Source organism: Nicotiana tabacum, chromosome 19 (assembly GCF_000715075.1).
Source record: "Nicotiana tabacum cultivar K326 chromosome 19, ASM71507v2, whole genome shotgun sequence".
In the NCBI taxonomy this organism is placed as follows: Eukaryota; Viridiplantae; Streptophyta; class Magnoliopsida; order Solanales; family Solanaceae; genus Nicotiana; species Nicotiana tabacum.
The window spans coordinates 10,385,100-10,396,492 of NC_134098.1; the positions used below are offsets into that span (position 1 = coordinate 10,385,100).

Here is an 11,393-nt window from a genome sequence, read left to right on the forward strand (position 1 = left end):
GCATTATATCCAGTATTTGAAGGTTCCAACCAAAATTATTCAGCAACTGAAGCAAAATTACCAACTTCTTGTTGAGACGTGAAACTATCGACGAGAGAGAAGACGAGATCTACTTACTGAAAAAACTAGGACGCATGAAATGAGGAGAAATGTGAAAAAAGGAAAACATATAATTGAATCCCTTAATTGAAGGTATTAATCATGGGATGAGAGCTTTTTAAGGGGAATGTATAAAATTTGTAAGAAAAACCTAGATACTTTTTGAAAACTACAAAACCTAGAGAAAATAAATTAATAAGTTCCTATCATAGTATGTAGGCAAAATACATAGTTTACTCATCCAACTTGCCCCCAAATTTCTATTACACACTTATTGACTACGGGTTTAACTTTACACACCAAACCTTTCAAATGTGTGTCAATTATTTTACACACTTGTTGAAAGGTTTGGTGTGTAAAATTAAACTCGTGATCAACAAGTGTGTAACAGAGATTTGGGTGCAAGGTGAATGAGTAAACAATATATTTTGGCTATTTATATATATATATATATATATATATATATATATATATATATATATATAAACACACACACACACACACATCCACACTCCAAAACTACTCACTCTACTCACCCCACCTAATACTACCACCACAACGGCTACTAACACTAGTCCAATGAATATTTCTGAGCAAACCACAGAAACTGCCACCACCAATTCCACAGTCTAAACAAATGCTGAAGACAATCCTTCTACAAACGTTACTAACAAGAAATCCCCTATTACACACAGTATTAAATCCATACACCCACAACCAAAAATCTCCTCCAATTTTGATCGCCTAGTCGCCGGAGCGAAGCTATTACAGATATCAGTAATAAACAACAAATTGAACCTACCCAGACTACAGATACTCAACCATTATCAAATTCCTCACCTCAAAATCCTATACCCAACAACATGCAACAGAATAGAGCACCAATTGTGAACAACAGAGCTGTTGCCATGTCTGAGAACATGGGCTATAATCAAGAAGTCTCAAATCCCTCATTTGCTGCTGATGTCCAAGCAAATTTACCCTCCTTCAATGACGGGACCCCTCCTATTGAGATTAGGCATGGTACACATTTAGGTAAGCCAGCGGTGATTTTTTCTGCTCAAGATTACTTTGTGGCTTTAGCTCTGGAGTGGAAATTTACTATTATTGGTAGGTTTTACAGAGGAAAGCCAACTATGGAGGAAATTAGAAAAGTTTTTATCAGCAAGTTTCATTTAACCAGATCTGTGAAAATTGCCTATTTTGATTTTAGGCATGTGTACATTGATTTCACTAACGAGGTCGACTTTAATCATATTCGTTTCAAAGAATTTATTGAGATTGGAGATGCTCCTATAGAAGATCTTGAAATGGACATCGGATTCCAAACCAGAAGAAGAAACTTCCATTGTCCCAATTTGGATTCTAATTCATCAACTACCATGGCGTTTATTCAGATGGCATGTCATTTCTAGAATGGTTAGTGATATTGGAGTTTCTATTGCCCCTGATCTAGCAACTTATTCCAAGTCTAGGGGTAATGTTGCTAAGGTGAAGGTTGAAATTGATTTGTTAAAATCGAGAGTAGATCAAATTTGGTTAACAAATAGATGGAACCCCAAATGGAAGATGGCTCGATATTGAATATGACAAAGTTCCGAGCTACTGTCTCTACTGTAAGCTACAAAGGTCACTTTGAAAGGTTTTGTGAAATCTTCTAAGGTGCTGATTGATAAAGGGATGCGGCATCCCAACAACGTCCAAGAGGTGTAGAGGAACTACATCAATCCATCCCGAACTTGGTGGTCTGATGAGTGAGATCTCAATTAAGTGTTCACATAATCTTCTTAGGTCTGAACAGATAATTCATCGAAATAATTAATTAAGAAAGAAAATGGTGTTACCTAAATATGAAGGAAATGGCTTGGAATCCTAAAATAACTGACAGAGACATCAAGTGCTAGAATGGGTTTGTTCATAGTGGTGGAAATAAGTTAAACTTGGAGATGTGGGGTTCGCAATTCATCTTTCCAACAGTAATTCCGCACAAGACCTTAAGGGTACCCCTGAATTCATGGCTCCAGAGTACCACGATGAAGGAATACAGTGAACTGGTTGATATATATATATATATGCATGCCTTTGGGATGTGTCTTCCGGAGATGATTACTGGTGAAATATCCTCTTACTAACATATTTCCCTAATAGTGTATCGTAGTTTCTTAGTTATTACTTTGTTTGTCAGTTTTAACTGTGACATTTTTGGGAACTCGTTACTAAAATTAATGACAAATTGGAACTGTGTTGCACATGAAGTAGGCTTACCCCTGCAACATACACACATGCTTGTCATCCCATGTGGAAGTTTGTTTTGAGTTGTATAGTTCTCTCATGTCGTAGGACTCTGATGCTTCTGATGCTTCTCCCGAGCAATTTGGTTGAACTTAAACATTGTTTAACTTTTGCTAAGTTTGTTCTTTCCATTGTAGAAGAATGTCAAAATTTTGGAGAACAATTGGTTGATGTTTCCATTAAATTGCAATTAGGTAGGACTTCCCGACTCCAATATATATGAAGAATGAAGATCAACAAAGGAAGACATTGAGTTGCAATATAACTTTCTGTCAAATCTTCTTGTCTCAGTTTAGGAGAGTTCGTTTTTCTTGAACTTTTTCTTCTTTTGGAGTTTTGAAGTCTACAAGGAATTCACTAGAGCTTTTTCCCATTTTAAATGTGATTTTGTGCCTGGTATGATCTCAATCCTCATCACTTTTTTGACACTAACCAACTCCTAAAAGTATAACTGTCAAAGTTAAAACTATCTATAGGTGGCAGGGTCAGGTTATTGATGTGAGGTGGATCCAGAAAAGGGGTGGTTCTATTTATAAACCCAAAACGATTCATACCATGTGCTCAATGTGCTTTCAGCCTTCTACCGTAACTTATCATTCCCCCCGTCTTGTATTGGAGTACAAAAACTATTTATTTTTTTGTACAAACTAGAGCTTACAAGTTATGTGAACGAGAAAATGCAAAAGTTAATGACTTTATAATAAAGAAAGATGTTAAATTTCTTAGTGTAATAAATTGTGTTGGAGGAACTTGGTTTGCTTCGAGGGAAAATAAACAAAATGATTGCATTTACTAGTGTTGTTGAATTAAATGTAATGGAAGGAAAAGAGTACTGTGTACATATACAATTTTTTTCCTATTTCCTCAAACTACAAAAGAGTACATACACCAATGAACAAAATTGCCTTATAAGGTCTCTCCTATGTTTCTTTGGTCCTTATAAAGAATTTCAGTTTACTGTACAAATTTACTGTATGAAAAGGTGTGCGTGTGTCTATAATAATAAGCAGTCTAACAGAGACTTTCAGCTCCTGAGGAACTTCCACGGCCCGGTTCCAGTGCCTATCCTGCAAATGGTGAAGCAGAAAATAAACAGATCGTGCTTCTGCATTTGTGTGGTCGCTTAAATCTGTGTTGTTTAGGATGCTTACCTCCCGAAACCAGCTAAAGCTCTTAGGCTCATATAGATGGTTAGAGCTACCCAAATTCCAATATATCCAAAACTTGATGATAGAATGAGCAAGAACACAATGCTGAAAATAGCCACTGTAAGCTGAAGATCAAATGAATTCTTGTTAATAACTGTTTACTTTGATCCGGATACGTTAAAATAATTGCAATATTCTCAGATCATCAGGAATACAGATTTTTATCTTCAAGAGGGTCCTTCTCTATTTGGAAGATTTTTATCTTCGAGTTGAGACTAGTGTTGTAATGCTACAATCTTTAACAATGCACAAGAAAAGTTTTATATCTATTGTTTTCTTATTGAAACTTGGGGACTATTTTTTGAGCATTGTATGTTTATGTGTTGACAGCAAAAAATGAATATCTCATGCGAGCTTACCATTGAATATGCAGAATATGCAAAGTCAGATGCACCAAAGTTTACACCGTCAAAGACAAAGGCGAGGCAATTGATTGGTTGAGTTGCTGCGACGAACTGAGATTGGAAGAATTGGTAAGTTCTAAACCAAGTCTTTCACTGTGAAAGATTTGTAAGTGTATGAATGACATGTTTATAGATGGTGATTACCGGAATACCAATGCCAATTAGGTGTAGGACATCGACGTCTTTTGTAAATACTCTTGCTCCATAGTGTAAACAAACTCCAAGTGTAAGTGCTAGTATCAACCCTAGAACTACTCCCAACTGCACGTTTCAAGAACTCGACCGTTACTAGCTCATTTGCTACTGGAAATATATGTGACTGCTCTGCTATTTGAATCTATGTTGCGCGGACTCTCCAAAACAGTTGCCGCACCCGTGTCAGATCCTCCAAAAATACACTATTTTTGGAGGATCCGACACGCACCCATCGATATTTTCGGAGAGTCCGAGCAACATAGATTTGAATGACATTAGTACCTGTAACACTTTTGATGCTGTTGCAGTACACCTACTGAAGTCCTCTTGAGCAAATGCACTTGCTAGTATTGCCTGAAAGGGGAAAGGAACGTTGGATTTTTGAAGTTTGTTCACATATGCTTTCGCATGGTGGTGAATATGAAAGTACAAATGTGTTTCACTCTGAGATATTTAAAACAATATGATGGACATATGTAGAGAGATCCTCAACTTTGAGTAAATTATTAGTCTATAAACATATTATCTCTGTGAAAAGAATCTCTTACTGGTTTCTGATTCACATAATTAACCTTCAAAATAAATTGTTAACGACAATTTTGTTCCAAACTGTGCTGCTAGCTAACTTCCTAAAATGCCACCCAAGGAGCCAAGCACTGTTGATTTTGGGAGCAAATAATGGTTCCCTTTCTTCTGTTTAAGTAGTTACAAGTCTTTATGGGCGGAGCTAGAATGTGGAATCCGAATATGGGTTTGGCCGAAGCCAGTAGCTTTGGTCCAAACCCTATATTTGTCTTAAAAGATTTATTGAATATGTACAAATTGTTAATTTAGAACCCATAACTTTTTAACGGACTAGAATCTCGAACCCCTAAACTTCAAATCCTGGCTCCGCCTTTTTAATTATATATGCGTCTGTTCGTTTAGTTTATCTGAGACAGGCGAAATGTTGGTAGGAGAAATCATATCTCACCTGACCAGCAACAGCTAAGCCATCAGCTAGAAGAGATGTAGCTAGCCAAACCTGCAAGCAGACTTGAAATGCAGCCATTTGTGTGGGTCCTAACCGTGCAGCCAATGATGCAGCTAATGTTACACAGAATGTCACTGCTATGACCCTCACTAACAATAGGAAGCCTGAAATTAGGACGAAAAAAGAGGGAAAAAAATCAGTTAGTTATTTTTTTAATAAGTATGAACAGAAAACAGTTAATCTTGACATTAAAACCATATTCCTTATTTGGTATTTAGAGTGTGCAGTGAAGTAAAAGTTTATTAACAGACAAACACAGAACAAATTTGGTGAATGGAAGTGGTTCAACATGTCAGCGAACAAATAGACGGCGAAAGCTCAGCGAACATAGTCATCGGCTATGTTACTCGGACTCTTCAAAAATATTGTTGGGTGCGTGTCGGATCCTTCAAATTTAGTGCATTTTATTTTTGATCGGAGTACCAACTTAAACGCGTACTCTGACCAATGTTCTATCTTATGTTTGTAGGAGTTTGGATTTACTAAAACACTTGGTAGTGAGAATCAGTGAACAATATAAGTGGACAGAAAGAAAAACACTGCTTTTATTGATACAATAAGAATGTGAGTTAAGAAATTTCAGAGCTTCATTTTAACAAATATGGTGCTAGTTTTCTATTATATTGACAAATATAACTTTAGTAATATATATACAGCATCAGAGAAAATCCTCACCATTCGTAAGAAAACGAGCAAATTGAAGATATTTGAGACTAGGAGGTACAAGATCAACCTTTTCCATTAGTCTCCAAAACAGTATAACTGAAATTAGGTACCTATACCAATTCAAATTAGAACATATGTCTTAGCATTTCGGAAAAAATCGATCAGTGGAACTGTTGCCTCACAATTTTATCTTTCAGTAGAGATTAGAATCTACTCACTGAGAAATTACATGAGCGATTGCGGCACCTCGGACACCAAGACGGAAAACAAACATGAATATGGGATCCAAAATAATATTTGCCAAATCTCCTGCCACTGTATGATGTCAACAAACACACAGAAAAAGAAAAAACTGAGTCGAATTCAATTCACCTCTTCCTAGTTCTTAAAAAACTGAAGTTTTGATTTGTCGATTATGGAAGTTTGGTTCTGTCACATATTCCTAATTGCTTACCAGTTGCAAATAGTGGAGTTTTTGTGTCTTTAAATCCTCTGAAGACTCCTTGCATTGCTAATGAGAGGAGAACTGCTGGTGCACCAAGTGACCTTAATCTCAGGTAATCTTCTGCTGGTTTTGACATAGCTGAGCCCTGTAAATTATCACATACAACCAGAAATTGAAACTATGAGAAGCTCTCAACCCCTATAACCTACTGCCGCAAAAAGGAAAAAGCGAAAGAAAATAGTTTAGTGGTCAATGAAGTGGGTTGAGAACCATGAAATCTTAGGTTCAAATTCCAGCAGAGAAAATACTAGGTTATTTCTTCCCATCTGTCCGAGCCTTGGTGGACAGAGTTACCCGGTATCTGTACTGATTGGAGATAGCAGATAACACGTGGAAAATTAATCGAGGTGCAGGCAAGCTGTCCCGGACACTACGATTATCCCAAAAAAAAAAAACGGCACCAACGGTTGGGAGGAGGATACAAGAATCTGAATTCTATTGGAAAAAAAATGAGATATTTCTCTTCCTCTCCTGTTTTTGCAGAGATCAACTTACAGGTTTGATTCCCATGAATTTTAATAAAGGTTTTGCTCCGGCGATTAGAAATGCTGCTTGGATGATGCCAAGGACAGCGCCAATTATTAATGCAGACGAGGCGGATGGAATGTGCCTCTTTTCGGGCTTAGGCTTCACAACCTCAAAGCTAGAAGCCATCTTTTCTGACTTGCATACACTCCCTGTAGAATATGAAGGTAAAAGAAAAGGTAGTGTCATTATCAAAAGCACAAGGAACTTGTACGTGCATCGTTCTTGAGAGTGTAACGAGAACCTGGGCCTGGATTTTCAATTTTCGACATACCATTTTTAGGTATCAGGCTTTTGCTTTCGCTGTTTGATGGTGAATCAGTATCCATTGCTTCAGCATCTCCTTCATTCTGCTCCTTGATCTTATCATTTTGCAGGTCCTGACTTGCTTTCGTGATGGTATCTTCTTCAGCGACGAAAGAAGTTGTTACGCTGACTAGGGGGAATATTGCAATCTTTGATGCTTGATTGAATACAGCAATTGAAACTCCCACAGCAGCCTGCTCAATAGGACCTGTGTCGATAAATGTCGAGTTTATGTTGATGATTAGAAACCTTTTTTTGCTTAATGATCAACCTAGTTGATAACTATGACCTATGGTCACCACTTTTTGTGTTGAGTTTAATTACTTCTATACGCTGCTGACAGTGATTAAGTTTTCACACTATCAGATCATTTAAAAGATAACAACAGTTAATCGTCCATAAAAGGTGAAATTAATAACCTGAAAAATAAGACAGGTCACGTAGTATAAAAATTTTTACGCCGTCACTGTTAGTTAAATCCCTTTGTGTTTCCTTGTAAGATAATGGAATACATTGAAATTGTGAAGTTGATACCTATATGGCCAATGAATGCTGTATCAACCAGAGATGCAACAGGATCTGCTGTCAAAGCTAGTGCAGCAGGTAGGGCTATCCTTGCTATTTCTTGGCCAAGCTCATCCAATTTAAAAATAGATCTGCTCACAAAAAAGATAAAAAATATAAAAAAAAAATAAGAAGGAAAAATCTTGTTTATTTTGGCATTAAAGAAACATTCATCTCCTACTCCACTACAACTTACTCTCCATGTATATATCAGATGTGGCTTTACATACAGATATTCAAATAATTTTGGAAAAGCAGAACCTTACAAATGCAGTCAATTCTTAACTTAGACTCCTTTTCTTATAAATGTAAATTCATTTCCGAAAAGAGTTTAGTTATATACACTGTGAGTGTAAGAAATCTTTACACTATCAGTTCGCCCAAATGATATCTACAGATAAGCTTCCTTAAAATATGAGAATTGTAATCTTGAAAATAACGCAAGCTACAACCTGCTACAGCAGGTAAAGGTATGGTGTACAACTTAAAATTTTCAGAAAATATTTTCTTAGGCTCCTTCAAGAAAAGAAGTGACAATCTTAAAGTTCTTGCACATTTCAGATTGATAAGTTGATGACCAAGAAAATAAAAAGTAAAAGGCAAAAAACTTTTCAAGTACCTTATATCTCTAAAGAATATGGATACTGGGCTTTTAACATTCTCTGTACATGGAACTTCTTTCTCGGCCATTCTTGTACACTGAAAATGGCAAATAACCAATACGAAATGTATAAGATTACCAACTATCTGCTTAAAAATATAGTATCACAAATTTCCTAGAATACTGAAGTCTTCAACTTGAGGTTAACATGAGTCCAGATAGTACTTCAAGAGGATACAACCTACCTTGGATGTCTTACTTCAGTCACTTTGTTTAAATTGTTCACATCTGTATTTGTACTTTAGTTTCCATCTAATATAGTCACACCTCTCTATAATAACATTCTTATATAACAGTCATTCACTATAAAAAGACAAGTTTTCCTCAGAACCGATTTTTTAAGTTGTATTTTACTCACTATAACAGTTTTTTTTTTTTTACCTATAACAGCAACAACCATATTTGTAGCAGAACTTTCTTTGTAAAATTACCCCTCTATAACAGCCATATAGAATCTTTAAGATTACTAATAATAATTCTAAAAATATGCACACAATCTTTTCCATTAAATAAAGTGTCTATCTTGCATAAGATATAAAATTTGAAGAATTGCACATGATTTTTTTTTCATGGGACAAATTCCAAACAATATTTAAATAGAAAATTTAATTGTTAAACCCTTAGATTGTCTTCAAGAAAAAACTATGGATACCTTTTTGCTGAAAATTTGGATACAAATCTTCGCCAATTCAAACGTTATATCGCTAGTAAAAGAATAAAATCTATGTAACAAGCTACAATTACAAAGTTCTTCCATCAATTTTGAAAAAAATTATTTTTTAGGTAGCTTTAAAATGTATGTCTTAGAGTTTAAATCTTTATACTTTTAGTTATGAATTTATTAATAATGTATTGGCTTTCTTCAATATTTAACTAGTGAAATATGCATATCTTTTGAGATTTTAAATTTGAATAATTATTTTTTTCTTTAAACGTCAAATGTTGTTATAGGTGTATAACAGTCATTCACTATAAAAGTCTAAAAATATCATAACAAATGAGACTGTTATAGAGTGGGTTAACTGTAGTTTTTGTTCGACGTCCATTTAATAGTTGACATGTGCAAACAAAATTTCTTTAAAAAAATAGGTCTAAAGAAGCAGGTTAGAACAAATAATACCTTGTCAGTTCAGTCTGGCCGTAACATTAGGTATAAAGCAAAAAGGTTTAGATATTTGTTGAGATATCAGAATTTTTTAGCTCCCGTATGGCCATAATTTCTTTTTTCAAAAATGTTTTAAAAACATTGTTTGATTATAAAAATTGATCAGTTTTGGGGCAATTTTTGAAGGTGGGATTTTTTTACTTCCAAAAATTATTTTTCATCTCATCTTCAAAAACTCTTTTTTTTCAAGTTTTAACCAAATTTATGTCCGAACGCTAACTTAATTTTAGAGATTGAAGTTGATTGAGAATTTCTCTGAATGAACATGAATTCAGATAGGATGGGATAAACTTCGCTAGGTTTAGAAACCAGAGAGAACATAATTGCATTTTTGGTTTCTGCAGAATAAATGTACCTAATAAAAATAGACATATATTTTCAATCTCAAGAAATTGATTTGCAGTCTCAAGAAATAAAAAAAGGATATCTTAAACTTTATTTGAAAAGAAAAAAACGATTTCCCCTCATAAGAACTTCAATTGTCTCCATTTGAGGAGAAAAAAGCAGGAAATGTGAAACGTGCAAATAAGTAAGTACGCTTTTCGACATTGCAATTTCTTCTATTACCTCTTTTATGGCGACAATTCATTCTGGTTCTGCCGACAAATTATATTGTTATAGTCTCGTAAGATATGAATAGATGAGCAAAACTCAACCTAAAAAAATAGAATTTGATGCATCTTGGCTTGTGCGCCACCGATCTTTAGATAGTTTTGCGATTGTCAGAGTGCTTACGGCCGTGGTAGCTGCGACGTTTCTCGAGTCTTGCTCTCTCTTCACCTTTTTTTTTTTTTTTTTTTAAATTTCCTTTTTCCCCTTTGCCTTGACAGTACCTTGAGGCAATTGTTTATTGGTGTAAATATGGATTTTTTCACAACATATATCTCTACATTCTTGTATCTTTGGCTAAACGTAAAATTTGATGAGTATGTGATAGTAATACAGGATACATATAAGGCGGGAAAAGTGGTGTTTGGCAGCTTTGTAACTGACATAAGTTTAATAATTTAAACGAAAATAATTTATATGTTTACATAACACAAGTGGTTATTATTAATTTTATAAAAGATTGTCCTTAAAGACTTTTATAAAAAGTATTTTTACTGTTTTCTGAATTTTGATGCTATACAATTACTTCGATTTGTTTAGTTTTTAGTACTCATCAAACAAGAACACTAATGTTACTAGTATTTTCATTTGTTAACAAAAATAGCAAATCTCTAAATAACATAAAAGAATATTATTTCTCATGATAAAAAACAATAGATGAAATGAGCAACATCATAAAATATAAATATTTCAAAAAGTACTTTTGTCATACCCCTTTTTACCTTGCAAAATATATTATGTATTATTGTGTTGGGTTAAAGAGTTTTTCCAATTACAGTGACGATTTTGGATATGAATTATTTTATTGTTCAGAGTCGCCATTTGGAATTGAGTTTTGGTGTTCCAAGTTACCTTATTGAATCCCTAATCAAAAGGAAATTTGCTCTATTTATTATTGGTCTGCGAAAATAGGAGACCAGGTAAGAAATTCTGTTGATTGAGAGATGGTGTATGTCACGACCCGAAATTCTCACCTTCGGGACCGTGATGGCGCCTAACATTTCACTTGCTAGGCAAGCCAACGTTAGAATAATCTTAACCGCTTTTAAACAAATTAAATTAAACGGAAGTCAATTACTGAAATAAAGTGCAGAAGACCATAACTACCGAATCATCAATATACATCCCCGAATCTGGTGTCACAAATGCACGAGCTACTAG

At 34.8% G+C, this 11,393-nt stretch overlaps 1 protein-coding gene and 1 long non-coding RNA gene across 3 annotated transcripts; one reads left to right on the forward strand and one right to left on the reverse strand.

Annotated features, from left to right (window-relative positions):
* Nucleotides 1-603: 603 nt before the first annotated feature.
* LOC107758985 (uncharacterized) lies at nt 604-7,516 on the forward strand. Its single transcript, XR_012703189.1, has 4 exons — nt 604-2,211; nt 3,973-4,072; nt 6,927-7,210; nt 7,305-7,516. It is a non-coding gene; the product is annotated as an uncharacterized LOC107758985 (long non-coding RNA).
* On the reverse strand, nt 3,163-10,279 carry LOC107758984 (protein DETOXIFICATION 42-like). Of its 2 annotated transcripts, XM_016576839.2 has the most exons (14): nt 10,191-10,279; nt 8,417-8,496; nt 7,768-7,889; nt 7,202-7,441; nt 6,898-7,079; nt 6,352-6,487; nt 6,116-6,212; nt 5,907-6,007; nt 5,172-5,335; nt 4,481-4,552; nt 4,148-4,264; nt 3,959-4,054; nt 3,543-3,664; nt 3,163-3,458 (listed from the first exon to the last, which is right to left on the reverse strand). In XM_016576839.2, the coding sequence occupies exons 2-14, from the start codon at nt 8,485-8,487 to the stop codon at nt 3,416-3,418; spliced, it is 1,563 nt and encodes a 520-aa protein (XP_016432325.2). In that variant the 5' UTR covers nt 8,488-8,496; nt 10,191-10,279; the 3' UTR covers nt 3,163-3,415.
* Between the last annotated feature and the right edge of the window lie 1,114 nt (nt 10,280-11,393).